Source organism: Chelonoidis abingdonii, chromosome 9, assembly GCF_003597395.2.
Source record: "Chelonoidis abingdonii isolate Lonesome George chromosome 9, CheloAbing_2.0, whole genome shotgun sequence".
Taxonomy (NCBI): Eukaryota; Metazoa; Chordata; order Testudines; family Testudinidae; genus Chelonoidis; species Chelonoidis abingdonii.
The window spans coordinates 25,282,132-25,300,309 of NC_133777.1; the positions used below are offsets into that span (position 1 = coordinate 25,282,132).

Sequence of the window (18,178 nt, forward strand, 5' to 3'; positions counted from 1 at the left end):
AAGTTTGAACCTCTCCTCCCGGAGTGGGACAAAAAGGAGTTCAGGGCTCCGGTAGAGGAAGGAGCGGCAGCAGCTAAAGCAGCCCTCCAGGCGGCATCTGACGGAGACAACACGGCAGCCTGCTCAATGGCTTCCTCTTTATCCAAGAGCAGGGCATCGTGGCTTCTCTGCAGAGTCCCAGTCCTTGATGCAGGACCTTCCCTTTGACAGGAAAGGTTGTTCGCGGACCAAACTGATGGGATGAAAGACTTCCGCACCACCCTGCAAACCTTGGGCCTGTACGTCCCTCCGGCGAAGGACAAGCCCAGGCTGCAGGCGTCGGCTCCCCCTGCTACAATCCCCTGCCCAAGAGACCGAGGGAACAGAGACATAGGTCCCAACGTCAGTCCCGCTCAGCCCCACGGCCAGGCCCCTCGAAGGGCAAAAGGCAGGGAAAGAGGCAGTTGTGACTCTTTGCGGGGGGCCACCGGGCTTGTTGCCAGGGAAGCCCCCCAGTTAATAAAGTTTGTGTTCTGCAACCATTGATCTGCCTTCCACGTGGAGTGATCCCATATAACGTCGGACCAGTGGGTCTTCAACACTATCTCCAAGGGCTACATGTTGCATCACCACCACCCCCTACCCCAGGTGAGCCTCGGGGACCCGGAGCACGCCCGCCTCCTAGACCAGGAGGTGGCACACTTCCTCTGCCTGGGAGGTGGTAAAAAGTGTACTGGTAGAATTCCAGAGCGAGGGTTTCTACTCCTGGTATTTCCTGATCCCGAAGGCAAAAGGGGAGCTCAGACCCATACTAAACCTACGGGATCTCAACAATTTTATGGTTCACTACAGGTTGCAGATGGTATCCCTGTCCTCTGTCGTTCCCTCCCTGGACCCGCGGGTGGGGGGTATCCCTGGCCTCTATCATTCCCTCCCTGGATGATTCGCAGCCCTGGACCTCCAAGAGGCATATTTCCATATCCATATATTTGAGGGACACAGGCGCTTCCTCCAATTCCTGGTAGGGAGGGACCATTACGAGTTCATGGTCCTTCTGTTCGGCCTTTCCATGGCTCCTAGAGTTTTCACCAAATGCATGGCAGTGGTAGCAGCCTACCTCCGGAGGAGAGAGGTGCACATCTTCCCATACCTGGATGATTGGCTTCTCAAAGGGGCTTCCCGGTCCCAAGTGCAGGCCCAGGTGGGACTTCTCCTGTCCATGTGCACAGATCTTGGCCTAGTGGTAAACGAGACCAAGTCTACATTAGTTCCAGTTCAGAACGTAGAATTCATGGGGGCTCACGGCCTTCACCGTTATAACGCCATGTGCCTTCAGATCCTTGGGCACATGGCGGCGTGCACATACGTGGTTTGCCACTCCAGGCTCAGAATGAGGCCCCTCCAGCTCTGGCTGGCCTCCCAATATTCCTAGGCCCGCGACGGGTTGGACAAGGTTGTCATGATACCATCTCAGATAGTTACTGCCCTTCAATGGTGGTCCCTCCGCGCAACATGCTGCAAGGGGTCCCCTCCCGAGAAATCTCCCCCTCAATAGACCTGGTGTCGAATGCCTCGGACCTGGGCTGGGGGGCTCATATAGGGAGCATTCAGACACAAGGGAGATGGCTGGCCTCAGAATTATCCCTACACATAAACATCAGGGAGCTCAGGGCAATACAGTTGGCGTGCGTAGCTTTCAGTGGGCACCTTCGCGGTAAGGTGGCCAGAGTCCTCATGGACAATACGGCTGCGATGTATTACATCAACAGACAGGGAGGAACGCGCTCCTCGGCCCTATGCCTGGAAGCCCTGAGCCTGTGGGAGTTCTGTATAGGCTACGATATCTCCCTGCAAGCCTTCCCCCTACCCCAGCGTCTGCAGTGTGCGAGCCGATCACCTCAGCAGGGTTTTTTTTCCCCACCAGTACGAGTGGTCACTCCACTGGGCGGTCGTCCTACAGCTCTTCAGAGAGTGGGGAGTTCCCCGAGTTGTCCTCTTTGCAGCTGATCAGAACCGACGCTGCCCCCAGTTCTGCTCCAGGGGAGGGGCAGGATGGGGGGCAATCTTGGACACTTTCCTCCTTCGATGGTTGGGCCATCTTTTCTATTCCTTTCCACCTTTCCCTCTAATAGACAAAGTTCTGCAAAAGGTAAAAGCAGACAGGACGCAGGTCATCCTCATAACCCCAGATTGGCCTGTCAACACTGGTACGGGACCCTCCTGCAGCTCCTAGTGGCTCCCCTGCGGAGGCTGCCGCTTCGCCCAGATCCCCTCTCCCAGGAAGGGGGATGCCTCCTCCACGCCAACCTGGACGTGCTTCACCTGACAGCATGGTTGCTCTGTGGTTAGATAAGAAGGAGAGGAGGTGTTCAAAGAACGTCAAATGAGTTCTGTTGGAAAGCAGAAAGCCATCCACACGGCGGACATACCTAGCCAAATGGTACAGGTTCTCTAGGCGGGTGGGCGGGTGGGGAACCTCCCCATTGTCCGCATTGCTCCCTCTCATTCTCGATTACCTTGTCCCTTAGGACCCATGGGCTAGCGCCTGCCTCCATCAGAGTGCATTTGGCCACCATATCGGCCTTCCACCTCCCGGTACAGGGCCACTCGGGCTTTTCCCGCCATAGGACCTCCCGCCTTTTAAAGGGCCTGGATCGTTCATTTCCATATGCCAGGCCCCCTATCCCCAATGGGATCGAAACCTAGTGTTTTCCAGCCTCACGGGTCCTCCCTTTGAACCCTTGGCCATGTGTTCCTGGTCCCACCTGTCATGGAAGATAGCATTCCTTGTTGCTATCACATCAGCTCATCATGTCTCGGAGCTTAGGCCGTGTCCTCGGAACCCCCGTATACTATGCGTAAGGCGCTGGCTTTTCACCTGGGCCAAACCAGGCTGTTCGTTGCGTCGGCCGAACGTAAGAGGGGGCAACCAATTTCAACCCAGCGCCTTTCTCGCTTGATCACCTCATGCATACGCACATGTTATGACCTCGCAGGGTTCCCCCGCCGCCTGTTGTTAAGGCACATTCTGCGAGAGCTCAGGCCTCGTCGGCTGCCTGTGTAGCTCACATCCCTATCTAGGACATACGTAGAGCTGCCACGTGGTCCTCTGTCTGCACCTTTTCTTTGCATTGTACAATCATCTCCCAAACACGGGATGATGCTGGGTTTGGTAAGGCGGTACTCCATCCCGGAAACCCTTAAACTCCTACCCACCTCCATCACATATAGCTTGGATTCACCTACTGTCAAATACACATGAGCAATCACTTGAAGAAGAAAGGACAGTTACCTGTTCCATAATTGGCATTTTTCGAGACGTGTTGCTGAGGTGTATTCCGCATCCAGCCCTCCTTCCCCTCTGTTGGAGTTGTCTGGCAAGAAGGAACCGAGGGTGAGGGGAGTGCACAGCTGCCCTTATCGCGTGATATAGAGGTGCCACTCCAGGGGTCGCAGCAATGCTCCCCACCGTACGGGTAGTGTTACGGGAAAAACTTCCAGCACCGGTGTACATGAGAGCATGCACACCTACTGTGGAATACACCTGAGCAACACATCTCGAAGAATGCCAGTTAGGGAACAGGTAACTGTCCTTTATCTTTCTCTGAGTACTTTACATTTTTCTAAACTGAATCGCATTGCGTGCTCATATTTCCTAATCCCTTTTGGTTCCTTTTTATAATTTCTCTGTTGTTTTTGACCCTTTCAAGTTTAGAGTAATCAGTGAAATTAATTAGCATGCTGTTCACTCCCTCTTCCAAATGATTAATGAAGATGTTAAATAAGAATGGATCAAGCACTGATCCCCAAAGCCTCTTTTGATGTGCCTCACTGAACATACACACTTTTGTTATTGTCCTTTCTACCTTCACATAGTTTTGTATCATATAAAACCAAATTGGAAAAAAAAAGTCATTTTCAAATAGGTTGTAGTATTGTGCAATGTATGTCAAATCCTACTGTGATGAATTCATGAACATACAGTGTATGGTGCATTGTTTGAAGGAATTACTGAACTCTTCAGCACATTTACTTTTTAAAAAAATTATGAATGATTAGAAGAGTTTATAGTGAGCATAATCAATTGATTTTCTTTTATCTACCATGATTTGGAGAACCACAAATAAGGTAAGTAATAGTTTTCACCCTAAACCACAGTAGGATATTTGTGCCAGATTATTCTGCTGTGTTAATTGATTAGGTCTATGAAACAAATCTGAGCAGGAACAAGTGATGAATTGAACAATATGAGCACTACACACATTTTCTTAAATACTAATTGAACTAAATATTTTGTAGGCTGTGTACATGATGCCCACAGAAGGAGATGATTCATCCAAAAGTGTTCCTTTAGCATTGCAGAGAGTATTCTATGAACTTCAGCACAGTGACAAACCAGTAGGAACTAAAAAGCTAACAAAATCCTTTGGGTAAGTGTCAGAACTTCAAAATATTTTGTAGGATATAGCAAAGTTCTTAAAACTTTTCCACATTTCTGCTAAAAAGTATTTTGCTTTGTGTAAAGGTAAATTAAAGATAGCTTAGAAAGGTATAGAAAATAGTCTGATAGTGGTCCATGGTTATTCTTTCCTAAGAAGACTTTTATTAATATTTCTTAGTTTACCAATAAAAACATTTCGCATACTGACAACACTAAGGTCAGCTGAACTGAAAATCAAATGTTTTCTTGTACATAACCATCAGCCATCTACAGCAATAAAGATCTGATTTTATAATTTATCCAGTGGATGATGCATTTGGCTAAACAGAAAACAGAGTGGAATTGTGTATTTAAAATTGTAAATGATGTCTTGGGCCATGGAGAGGTACCCTTTTTATCAAATTTATATAATATAAGCAAAAGAAATAAGAATTTGCCTTTCTATAACCTTTAGTGGCCCTGCATTGATGACCATTGTAGAACTTATTTGTGACCAAAATCAGGTTTTTAACATATACAGAACACAAGTGCAGTACCAACATCCCATTTCTGTCACGTCTCACTATATCCTGTTTAGTGATTTTAAAACATGAAATATGTACCTGTGGCACCGAGTAGATGTGCCACATCATACAAATTACCTTATTTGTATCCACTCCTTTCTAGTTTCTTCTCTCTGATTTTGTCCCCCCCAGTATCCATTTTCTATTATCTTTTCAGTCTAGTACCATGTTGTAATATGGTCTGACAAATTTATAAATTTAAATCTAAGATTATCCTAAATATATCTATCCTAAATCCGCTTTGGTAGTGAATTAAAATAATTCACAATTAGGCACATTTATTCCGTAATAAGAGCATCCACAAATGGAATTGATCAGAAGTAGATAATCTTCTTTAAATTCGTACCCTGTCTTATTCCAGATTAGGGATTTGTCTACACATAAAAGTTAGAGGTCAAGATCCCACAGAAACCTTTTAGTCTGCTCCTTGTGCATTTACATCACAATTATGGCTTCTTTCAGTGTGTTGGGACCAGATTTATAGTTATAGTATAAAGAAACTGAGATACATTTTCCTTGTGTTGCATTATATTAGCCAGCTAGTTTCTTGCTTTATTGCTTTCTAGATTGCCCATTCAAACAGAAGCAACTGTGGCTTTTACAATAGGTTCAGATATTCAAGTATGATCTTTTTCAGGTAGCTGTATCTCTTATGGCAGACCACAGCACGTTTTCACCACTTACAACATTACTGAAGGAAATTGTGGTCCCTAACCACACGGTTTCAAATAACATAGATCAAAATGCTGGGGGATAGAGACATGGGCCCGGGGCTATTCTCGAGCGTCCTGACCCTCTGCCCAGGGCAGGTAAAGGGTCCAGAGCTTCCCATAGCAGCCCCAGGCTCCTTGGGTGGCTCTTACCACAGCCCAGCTCCAGCTTCTGGTCTGGCTGGGGTAGGGAGCAGAGGGGCAGGGCCCCAGGGAGAAGACCAGGAGCAGGGGATAGGACCATGCTGCTGGCCCCCACCCCCATCTTCCCCCATACTTCTACTCAGGTTCCTGCGGGAGGCCCCCAAATTGGCCTGGGCCCTGTAGACCCGTGCGTTAATCTGCCACTGCTACTGAGGTGCAGGGGTTAAGTATGCAAAATTACCATGTGGAAGGTCGCTGCTTCTGATAACAGACTTGGGCTCTCAAATATTGTGATGTTATCTGCAACATAAGCACTTAGATATGGCTCATTTTGTTTCTGACACTAGCTATTAGCTTTGGTTTGCTTCTTTCTTATAAGGTCGATAAAGTTTAGTATGGTGTTATAACATTCCTCTTTAAGGCAATGCAATAGAGGGAATTTTTGCTTGTTATGCCAACTGTGACTTTGTAGTAGATTTCCACCGAGTTCAAAGGGAGTTCTGAATGGACAGCACTTGCTACCTAGCCCTCCACTTCTGAAGTCTAGAAGCTCTGCTCCAGTGTGGGCACTTGGAGCAGAGGGGACTCTGAAATATTTGGGGACAGGCAAAGCATGGCTTAGAGCCACTCACTTTTCCCTATTGACCTTCTTGGGGGCTCCCTAGGAATGAGTCAGCGTAGCTGACCCTACTCTCCCTTTTTGCAGCAGCTTCTGAGCCTCACTTCCCCTCTTGTCCATAAGGTGCTATTCCCTCTCCCCCAGCAAGCTGGACAGTGCCCCTCTCTCGCTTCCCACTTTAAGGTGCGATGTGGTTATTCTGCACAATCTAGATTTGACTTTCCACTGTAGCAAGTGCTGTCTTTTGACCTGAGAAGCCAGTACTGCCCATTAGTTCTTAATTTGAAACATCTATTTGTGTTGCATTATTCATTTTAATGTTACACAATAATCAGATATTTATAGAGATGTAATTAATCCTTCTCCATTTCATTTGTCTTTAATATGACTAGTGGCTAAAGCCCAGAACAGAGAGGCAAGAAATCTATTTTTAGGTCTTAAGTATGCCTCATATTTCCCATATGGCCTTTGGCAAGTCACTTAACCTCTTTGTGTCTTAGTTAACTTCATCTTTAAATTAATCTTTGAAATGTTCTTGGAGATTTTCATGTAGAGGTGTATAGAAGTATACACTGGTATATTAATCTGAAATTGTTAAAACCATTCTGAAGTTGTTCCGTGTTTCCTCTTCTTTAAAGTAAAACTAATAAAGAAGTTGTGATATTTTAAGGTGGATTTTCAAAAGTGCACAGTTTTGACTTAACTCTGCTTCCATCTGTTTTGTTTGATGTCAATGGGAGCAGAGTTAGATAAATACAGAGTACTTACAAAATCCCAGTCTTAATGTCTGTCCTTTGATATATGTCTACGTGTGCAGTCTGACAAAGGATCTCTAAAAGCGACTTCTTTTCAGAGAAAAAATAAAGTATCAATAAATTTTTTGCAAATATCCTCTTATGTCCAGATCCTCACCAATCTTAAAACAAGAGAAAGTAGAATAAGATGTAGATATTAAGTGCCAAGACCACTGGTAATTTTAAGACAGGAACAGCTGATGTTTACCTTTGTAGAAGGCACTTGAATGGAACACCTGATAGAATATTTTTGTAACAAAACGGCAGCATTTTTCAGGTCTTATCTGGTTTTAAAAGTAGGATTATACAGGATGCCAGTTTCAGATCTTCCTTTATCTGACTGTTTGTTTAAACTCGTATTCTAAAATTGAATTATCAGAATATTGTTTTAAAATGCTGGATTTCTGCACTTTTATAATATAGTGATGTTATTACTTATTTGTCTTATAAAGGTGGGAAACTTTAGACAGTTTCATGCAACATGACGTTCAGGAATTATGTCGAGTGGTAAGTTTCCAGCATCTCTTACTGATATCTGCATATATGTATTTTTAGCTCAATTCCTATTAATACTGAAATTGATTTCTTAGATTAGAGTAAACCAAGGCTTAAAGAGTTCCATTTTACATGGCATCTTCCTTTCTAAATATAGCATGAGCATTATGTGTCCCTTTATATTTATGGACCAGGGTTATAGGGACACACAATTTGTAAGGGAAAGCAAAGTTTAGAAACAAAATATAGAAGACTTTTCAAATGTGCTGACTTTCCTTGTAAGGTCACATTGGAGAAATGCATTTAAAGGTGGCTTGGAAAGGAAGATAATTACTGGATTTGTGCCCTTGTTTCTTTGCTGAATAAAGATGGTGGGAGAGAATTGGGTGCTTTTTTGAATAGTTTCTCTCTCCCTTTCTTTTAAATTAGAAATTCAGTTTCTTTCTGGGTTGAAAGACTGACTGCAGAAATAGTTAAATGGTTACAACACAAGAGCCAAGCAAATTAGTTTACTTATGAGGGGGAAGGTATTTGTAGTCTATTGAAAACTATTTTATGTTTACATTTGGGAAAAGCTGTACAACTAACGTTGTGAATAGAAATCTGTTAAAAGATTCAGCATCTTTGCTCCTTCAGTTAAATGAGAAGTGTTCACAGTGGTCCTCTAACAAAACCAGGGAAGTCCAGACGTTACATTCCTGATATTTCTAAAAGGCACAAGCCCAATTTTAAAAAAAATATTTTGAAGGTACTCTGCTTGTGGATTTTATCCTGCTGTTCTAGTGCATCACAGACTTTTGCAAAGTTCTTCAAATCTAAGGGGAAATAGCGTGGGGATAGCCGTGAAAGGATTTTGGGGGAAAGGAGGACTTAAAGGATTAATAGAAAGGAGAAGTGACTAATGAGTAGCACAAGAAAAAATGAAGTCCCCAAAGTTTCACCATTAAATTAAAATTATATACTTTAAGTAAATGAATTCAGAAAAAGATAGTTCAGGCTGTGTAACAGTGCAAATCTAATTTCTTTCAGTTGCTTGATAATGTGGAAAATAAAATGAAAGGCACGTGTGTAGAGGGCACTATCCCTAAATTATTCAGAGGAAAGATGGTGGTATGTATTTAGTCAGTTAACAAATTTTTAAAATTAATTCTGTTGTTTGTACATATTGAAATCCTATCTTTATTTTTGTTCGCAGTCTTACATTCAATGCAAACACGTAGACTATCGGTCTGAACGAATAGAGGATTATTATGACATCCAGCTAAGTATAAAGGGAAAGAAAAATAGTAAGTAATATGTATTTTATATGCACAAATTAAATTTGGGGGGCTGATTTTCAGTGATGCTTAGCACCCACCTACCTCATTGACTTCAAATAGATTTGCAAGGGCTCATCATTTGGAAAATAATGCCTTTGATTTCATAAGTAGGTGTCTCAGCATGAAGATAACCTCACAGATTTTTCTATTTAGAGCAGTGGTTCTCAAACTTTTGTACTGGTGAACCCTGTCACACAGCAAGCTTCTGAGTGTCCCCCCCCCCCCCCATATGTAATGAGCTTGAGACCCCCTGTGGGGTCATGACCCCCAGTTTGAGAACCCATGATTTAGAGAGATTCTGCTTGCATTGGCCATATTCTCTTTTTTCCTTTCCCCTCATTTCTTGTTAGGATCATCCTGTATTTTAAGAGTTCATCTATTTTTCCTACTAACTCATCTTCTGATGTCATAATATTTTGTAATACCCTGAATTAGTTGCTTCTGCAACAGTAATAATGTCACATGGATTATGATTTAAGTATAGTACTCCTGAGGCATTCTGCTCCAAAAAATAAAAAATTCTATGCACAATATTTTAAAATTCTGCAAGTTTTATTTGTCAGTAAATAAATGCAGAGTCTCCAGCATGACGGGGGAGCACAGGCCACAGAAATCTGCAAGATACATGAATTCTGTGCACATGTGCAGAATTCCCCCAGGAGTACTATAGGCATGATCAACTAGAGCAGATGAATTTTTGAGTAATTCAGACCATTTTTACATACAAATGGAGATGTTAATAAAAACCAAGAGAACAGCTAACTGAGTCAAGCAATGTAGCAGTTGCTAATTGTTAATTACATGAACAAGTCATTGGAATGAAGACAAGAAATATAGAGCCACCTAAGACTGCAGTAAACCAAGCAGAGGGGTTCCAGACATGTATTCCACTCATGTGCACGCGCACCCCAAAGCCAGAGAACGTTGCTTAACAGTACCCATTGGGGAAGTGCTTGAGCCCGTTGGACCTCATAACCACTCATAACCACTCCCATGGCTTATGTAAGGGTGACACTGCCCTGACCCCCGTTAGTCCCTTCTCACAGTCTTTCCTGGCAGAGGGCCTCATAGTGGCTAAGACGTTGCTACAGTCAGCACTCGATGTGGCAGACACCTCATCTAAGATTATGGCCTCAGCTGTGAAGGGTTCCTTGGGTGCAGAACTCTGGCATTGCTCCAGACATGCAACAGATCATAGATGTTTGTTTGGATGGTCTTTGTTTTCTGAAAAGACAGATGAGCCATTACATTCTTTTAAGGATGCCAGGACCATGTTATAGGTCTTAGGGGTCTATACCCCAGCAATTTAAAAGTTGCCAGTCTGGAGATTAGCAACAACAACAGCAGTTCCATTGGTACTCCCGACAGTGTTTCAGACAACCACCTTATTCTGCAGAGCAACTGGACTTCTCAGAGAAGACACAAGTCTCCAACTTTAACCAGCCAGCTCGTCATGCGGCTGGCAAGCAGTCACATACTTATCAATGATATCACCATAATTTAGTATGTGAACAAACAGGAGTCTGCTTCAATTAACTTTGTCAAGGAGCAATAAACTTTTGACACTTTTGCATCCAGGATGACATGTCCACAGCCACACACTTATCAGGTTCTTAAAACCAGTTGTCTGATCGTCTCAGCTGAACTTTCTCTGAAAACCACAAGTGGTCTCTGAAGAACAATGTGGTGAGGTCCATCTTCAGGGAATGGGATACCCCATCGGTCAATCCGTGCAACAATGGATAACAAAATAGTGCCATCCGTTTTGTTCTCAAGCAAGACTCAGCCCAGGATCTTTAACCGGTGCCTTCCAATTGAATTGAGGCATGGCCCTGATGTATGCTTTTCTCCCCATTCCTGTAATCTCTCAGGTTGTCCTCAAACTGAAGTTGGACCATGCTAAACTGATTCTTATTCCACTGACTTGGCCAAAACAGTATTGGTTCTCCAACCCTTCTGGGTCTGTCGGTTCAGCCTCACAGATCTCTTCCTCTCCTTCCTGAATTATTGACTGGACACCACAGCCAGATTGCATATCTGGTGCTGAGAGATCTATACTTCACGGCATGGATGGTACATGTAAGATGATGAGGAAGGGCAATATTCAGAAGCAGTTTGGAGTGTCTTACTTAATAGTAGAAAACCATCTACTAGGACTACATATTTGGCCAGGTGGAAGTAGTTTTTGGTAAGGGAATTCAACCAGTGTTAGCTTGTGTTCAGGATATTTTGGATTACTTGTTGCATTTGAATCTTTGGGTCTGGCTCTTAGCTTGTTAAGGGTTCATTTTGTGGTGATCTTGGCGTTCCATCTTCCAATTCCAGGGAAGTCAGTTTTCTCAGACTCCATGGTAGTGAAATTTCTGAAAGGTATAGTCCACTTGTTTCCACCTGTGAAGGAAATGGTCCTATTGTTGGACTTATGTAAAGTACTGGCTATCCTTATGTGTCCTCTATTTAGGCCGCTAGCAATTTGTCGGTTGACTCTCCTTTCCCAAAAACAGCCTTTCTTGTTACTATAAAATCTATAAGAAGAGTCAGCAAAATCCAGGCCTTAATGGTAGGGTTGTCATATACGCAGTTCCTCAAAGATTAAAGTTGCCTTGAGATCACATCCAAAAGTTTTGTCCAAAGTCATTTTACAGTTTGACTTGAACTAGATTATTTTCTTACTTGTATTATTTCCTAAGCTGCACTCAAATGCAGATGAACAGTGTCGTCATATTTTAAGTGTCAGGTGTTGCCTTGCATTCTGTCTGGAAAGGACCAAAATGTTTTGTTCATTGTCTCGACTTTCTGTATTTTATGAGGATGAGATCAAAGGTCAGCCAATCCTTGTGCAGGCTGTTTCCACAGCTTATGTAGTAGGGTTCATTCAATGAGAGCCCAAGTGAGCGACATTGATTGCATTTCTCAGTGATGTTTCAGTATTTGACATTTGTAGAGCTACTACCCAGTCTTCTGTACGTATTTTTACCAAACATTATGCTGTTACCTTGGTATCTAGATCAAATGCAAACTTTGAGAAGTCAGTTCTGCAGTATGGGGTCACATGCTGGAGGATTCTCTGCACCTTGAGGTCTTTAAACCATGATTTGCAGACTTCAGTAACTCAGACATAGGTTAGGGGTTTGCTGCAGGAGTGGGTGGGTGAGAGAGATTCTGTGGCCTGCGTTGGGAGGTCAGACTAGGTGATCATAATGGTCCCTTCTGACCTTAAAGTCTATGAGTCTGAGTCTTTCTTTAAACAAACTCCCAAGCCCCAACTCCTACCGGTACTGCTTGTGAGTTACCTTAGCAGAATACATGTCGGCAACCACTCAAAGAAGAAAAGACTGTTACTTATCTGTGCTGTAACTGTTGAGATGTGCGTGTAGGCATGTATTCCATGCCCTACCCTCCATCCCCTGTGCTTTTGAGTCTCTGGTGCTAGATTCCGGGACAAAGGAACTGAAGGGGTGGGTTGAAGTGGTGCTGCCGTTATATAGCCATAGGATGGGCAACAAGCACGAGAGGATGTGAGCACCAACCTGATGGGTACTGCTGAGCAGAATTTTCTGGCTTCAGTGCACTAGATATGTGCACACCTGAGTGGAATACACATCTGCACCCCATCTCAAAGAACAACGGTTACAGCACAGATACGTAACTGTATGTCACTCACAAAGTGAATGTAGAAAGCTGGTAGACCATTTAATGACCTGATTTTTAAATCTGTCATTTTAAAATGCATTTTAAAATCTATATTTGTCCCCTCTAATTCCAAATAAGTCTCAATCTATTTGAAAATCTTAAGCAGTATAACACATTTTTTCACTCTACAAAGACAGAAATCTTCAATTAGATTTGAGTAAGTTTTGCAAATTATTTTGCTCTTTTTAATGTTTTGCATTGAGTCTGCACATTGTTTTAGTAAACTTCTGTTTTTTCCTTCTGCTTCTTACTTAGTATTTGAGTCCTTCATTGATTATGTTGCAGTAGAGCAGCTGGATGGTGATAACAAATACGATGCAGGAGAACATGGCTTGCAGGTATAAAATTCAAGAGGAAGTACTGAGTTTTCTTTCCAGATCCTTGGTAAAGGATTTCCAACGAGAGCTAGTTATTGAACTACCTTGATCAAAAGTGTTATGAAATTCATGCAAACATGCATTAACTGGTTGTGGTGGCTTCCTTCTAAGAAAGATTGTGTATATTTTGTTAATTCTTGTTAAGTTACTTTGAAATGAAGACTTCAGCAATGCAGTTTGCTTTTCCCTATGATTTTGTTATAAATTATCATTTTTTACCAAAGAAGAAATTATAACTTGCATTTAAATTTAGATTCTATTTTTGAACTGATATTTGATTTCAAGATGACAATCCATTCAGCTACTTTAGTAGAGTTAGTCTGCATTTGCATGTGTATCTATATGTCACCCACAAACAGGAAGAGGCAGCAACTGAAGTTGCAGAATATTTTTTGCCATTCATCTGTTTACATCAGTCCATGTCTCTCTGACTTTTCAGTTTCACTTTGCCTACCACAGTGTGAAAAGCAGAAGTCCTTGTCTAAAACTGGTTTGGTTAAGCTGATTTTTTTAGAAGAAGCATAACTCTTGTCAATAATAGTTTAAAAATAAATTGGAAAAACAAAAGATATGTAAATACTCTTCTTGTGGTAAGGTGTTGCAGCCTAGCAATGTCTAGCTTGTTCACTGCCCTCTTGTTATGTTTGGTAGTCTGAAAACAGTGTCTTTGGCTATCCACTGTATGATGTGCATCTTGAATCTTCTATCTTCCTTGTTTCGTAAGGCCTCTCTGAAGTCACAAGTTTTACCTGAGTTCTCCCAAGACTGCAGTAGCAAGAAGTAAAAAAGAAAAGCTAGCTATAATGGGAGGACCTTTCACTCAGCAATCTTCCGGCACTAGCTCAATCAACCTTCTTCAACTTAGAAGTTTCACTGGTGCTATGTTGCATCTATATACATTTTTTAATTCATAAAAAACTTGCTTGTTCATTTATTGTTAGTAGCTCATTGCGGTGTTGCTATGCGTTTGCCTTATTTATTGCTCTCCTTTTAAATAATTAACTATTTTGTTCTAAGTACTACTGCAGTAGCACTTGGGAAGCTCGAGGGTACCAAAGTACCAAAAAGTTATGAAATATCCTATATCTGTCTATCGTGTGGTGTAGATGAAAGCCCATGTAGTACAAACTAATCTGAGAAATGCAGTTTATGGACAAAAATGGTTTTCTTTGAGTAGTTTAAGACGACAAATTTAGGGTCTGAACTTGCATCCTTTTCTAACATACAGGAGGCAGAGAAAGGTGTGAAGTTCCTAACATTGCCACCAGTGTTACATCTTCAACTCATGAGATTTATGTATGACCCTCAAACTGACCAAAACATCAAGATAAATGATAGGTAATTCTTTTGCCATAATAAAGTTTGAACTTGTTGAAATGTGATATGGAAACTATTTTGCCCAAAGTGTGGCTTTTGGGCAATCAGTTGACACCAGCAGGGAGAGGTACATGAAGACATATGCTGAAGAAAGCTTCCAAGAAATAGTTCTGATTATTTGTATTGTTGACTAATGAATTTTTAGTGTTCTGGTTGACAAATTCAGCTGTTTATTAAATATCCATTGTTAACCATTTACTGAGATATTAGATAATTAACAAATTGTTTAGTTTTTTTTTAAATGATGTAATTTTATATAGAACCTTGTTTACATCATATGGGTATCAAAAAAGTAAGAGACGTTGCAATAGTGTAGTAAGCCGCTGTTTTTATTACATACCAAATTCCTACTGCAATAATAAACAGAATTATTGGGTCTCCCCTACTCATGTCACTTTTTCTTTTGCTTCCACCACACACGCTCTATTTTGGGATGTTCATAACACAAGTAGATGTGCAGTTTGAAAAAACCTGTACATACTTTTATGTGGATTTTTTACAAGCCAGGTACACCTCTATGAAATGAGTTCTGGACACGTCAGTTCTGTTTACAAATTAATTTACTATTTTCCAGCAAAAAGGGAAATTGAGGAAATCAATATGTTACAGTAATTGGAGAATGTTGTGTAGTGTGGTCTGATGCAAAATAACAATAGCGTTCCAGTCAAAAGGTACCTCATTTAGCAGTTGCAGTCTTGCAGCACCTGCAAAGAATGAGTTTTTGAGCTAGATTCTGTTCTCTTTTTCAGTGTAGTAAATCCAGAGTAACTTCTCGACTTCAGATGTGTTATTCTGAATTTACACTGCTTTGTAACTGAGAGCAGAATTTGGTCCCGTGTGTAGACAAAGATTATTTATATCCCATATTAACAATGTAAAATATGCTGCTTTACTCAGTCATTGCAGTTAATCTCAGGTAAAAATGATGTTGTAATTTGACATGTTCAGTTATGTACTGTAACTTCCTTTAGTGAAGTTTATAAGTGTAAATACATTTAAGCATAAAAGTATTATTCTCTTAATTACAAGTAAAAAATACCTAACTTTTTTTTTAAAATTAGGTTTGAATTTCCTGAGCAGTTGCCACTTGATGAATTTTTACAAAAAACAGACCCTAAAGATGCTGCAAATTACATCCTTCATGCAGTACTAGTACATAGTGGAGATAACCATGGCGGACATTATGTTGTTTACTTAAATCCTAAAGGGGATGGCAAAGTAAGTATTGAAAAAGCAATCAAACTATTTTGTTTGTTTGTAGAGGGTCTGATTCTGTCTTTTGAGGCAGTGAAAGCTTCTGTCGTGGAGCAACTCAGAAACCTGCAATTAAGATTCCTATTGCTGATTAGAGTTGCCCTAGGAACCTTTCGGTTTCCAGGAGTGGGGACTACTAGAATACTTGTCTTTGAAACGAAGTTCATTTTCTCCAATACAATGCTTGTTCTCGACAGAGTTTATTAAACTGTTCCTCTCTCACCCAGCTTCTAGTCCCACAGACTTAGGGAAGCTTAATTTGTACAAAAAATCTTCATCCTTTTTTTGTAGTGACGGTACTGACAGTTTGAGGCATTAGGAGTCTCTCGCCCATTTAAGGAGGAGTAGGCTCATGCTTGCCTGCTGTTGGTTGGCTTGTGGCCAAATAATTTAGCTAGGGGAATCCTTCCAGTCACACACATACATACTAGGGCTCCAAAAGAAATTAGTGTGTGCAGAAGGAGGCTGACCAGCATGTCCTGTGTCTTTACTGTCTGTATTACATATATTTAAATCCAGGGAAATGTTTCTAACATCTCTGATTCAACACTCTTTCCTTCTGACATTCTCCTAATATGAGAGAGGCCATTCTGATGACTAGCTGTAACTGGAAGTTTATAGGTCAGGTACATCCTTGTTTGAGATATTTGCATTATGTGCACCATAAAATGTTTTTGAGCTGTTAATTGTTTATATTTAAGAGGAGAAAGCCAAGATTCAATGTAAATGTATTGTTTTTCATATTTCCCCTTCAGTTTTCACAACAGATATATTTTACAGATAAGGATGAAGTTTTGGGATGTTTTATTTCATATTTGCCACAGTATGTTTAAAATTTACAAGTAGTAGTTGGATACTTTTGTGTACTACTTGCTTTATATTTCATTCTACAACAATAAATCTGCATCAGCTGTCAGGACTTCACGGTAGTAATGAAATATATTTGGATAACAGATTCTGTTAAGATAAATAATAATTTGAATAGTTTGGCTAAAGATTTCTGTTTTTCATAAAATAGGCTCAAATATTTAATTAATAAAGCATCAGAAATTTAAGACCTTTATTTTTTGTAAAAACAGAAGGTTGCACAACTTATGTTGAACAAGTGAGATATTGTAAAAATAATTATTCTGTCACTTGGAGAAAGTGTTTTATATTTTTTAGTCACTTCAAAGAGCAAAGTTCCCATTTCTTGCATGTAATCTAAGTCAGTTAAGGTGTGAGTTAATTTGAGTTAAGAATAATTTTTTTGTATCTTTAAATAATTCACTTTTTTTCCCAGTGGTGTAAATTTGATGATGATGTTGTATCGAGATGTACAAAGGAAGAAGCAATTGAGCACAATTATGGAGGTCATGATGACGACTTATCCGTTCGGCACTGTACTAATGCTTACATGTTGGTTTACATCAGGGAATCAAAATTAAGTATGTCTATATTTGTGTATCCTTTTCTTGCGTGAATTTTGATTAAACTCAGATATTGAAATGCAGAGGTCTGTGGTTATCTTTCACCATGGAGCTTCAGAAAGCCGCAGTTAACCTTGGAAAATGTTAATGTTTGACCAGTCTTTATTACATCTTCAAAATCAAAAATGTCTTTAGCTGACATAGTGGTGTCATAAGTGTACACTACAGTACTTCACTTTCTCTTCACAGTAATTGTGTAATAGCCTTGATTGTATTTTGAACAGCAGAAATGGATTACCATTATTTTAATGTAACTGAACCTTAGTGACGAGAACTAGATCAGGCTTGATATGTATAAATTTGAGTGTCAGTAAAAATGTATTATCCTAAAAATCTGACATTTTAATTGAATCCTTCGTAAGGGTAAGATATAAATCATGAAAATGGTGTAGTGTAGCCTCGATTAGAAAGTTCATCCTGTGCCAGAATGTAATGATGTTGTATCAGATAAACAGTGGTTTTAAAGGTGTGAAAGCTTTCCTTAGCTTATTATCAGAAATAGTTGCACCAAGAATAGTCACGAGTGTGTATGAAAGCCCTGTTAGATATAAATTATTGTTAAATGACATCACCAACCCACTTTCTTTTTAGGTGAAGTTTTGCAACCTGTCACAGACCATGATATTCCTCAACAATTAGTAGAACGGCTACAAGAAGAAAAGAGAATAGAGGCTCAAAAGAGGAAGGAGAGGCAGGAAGCTCACCTCTACATGCAAGTGCAGGTCAGCTTTCAAACAGTAACTTAAAACCAATTTCTGCTTTGAAATTTGACGATAGGAATATTGGCTAATAGTCAGAATTCTAGAAAACAGTTATGCTGCAAATGGTGGTCTTCCCCAGTGTCTGCTTACATTTGCGTCGTCTTTAATTCAGCAAAAACAATGAGGAGTACTTGTGGCACCTTAGAGACTAACAAATTTATTTGAGGATTAGCTTTTGTGGGC

At 40.9% G+C, this 18,178-nt stretch overlaps 1 protein-coding gene across 1 annotated transcript in view; it reads left to right on the forward strand.

The window, feature by feature from the left end:
- USP7 (ubiquitin specific peptidase 7) overlaps positions 1 to 18,178 on the forward strand; it is a 104,762-nt gene that overhangs the window by 57,436 nt on the left and 29,148 nt on the right. The window contains exons 7-15 of the mRNA XM_032786069.2: positions 4,279 to 4,409; positions 7,703 to 7,757; positions 8,775 to 8,855; positions 8,941 to 9,031; positions 13,013 to 13,095; positions 14,363 to 14,472; positions 15,573 to 15,729; positions 17,048 to 17,192; positions 17,826 to 17,956. Coding sequence (XP_032641960.1) covers positions 4,279 to 4,409; positions 7,703 to 7,757; positions 8,775 to 8,855; positions 8,941 to 9,031; positions 13,013 to 13,095; positions 14,363 to 14,472; positions 15,573 to 15,729; positions 17,048 to 17,192; positions 17,826 to 17,956 — 984 coding nt within the window. The remainder of the gene's footprint in view (positions 1 to 4,278; positions 4,410 to 7,702; positions 7,758 to 8,774; positions 8,856 to 8,940; positions 9,032 to 13,012; positions 13,096 to 14,362; positions 14,473 to 15,572; positions 15,730 to 17,047; positions 17,193 to 17,825; positions 17,957 to 18,178) is intronic.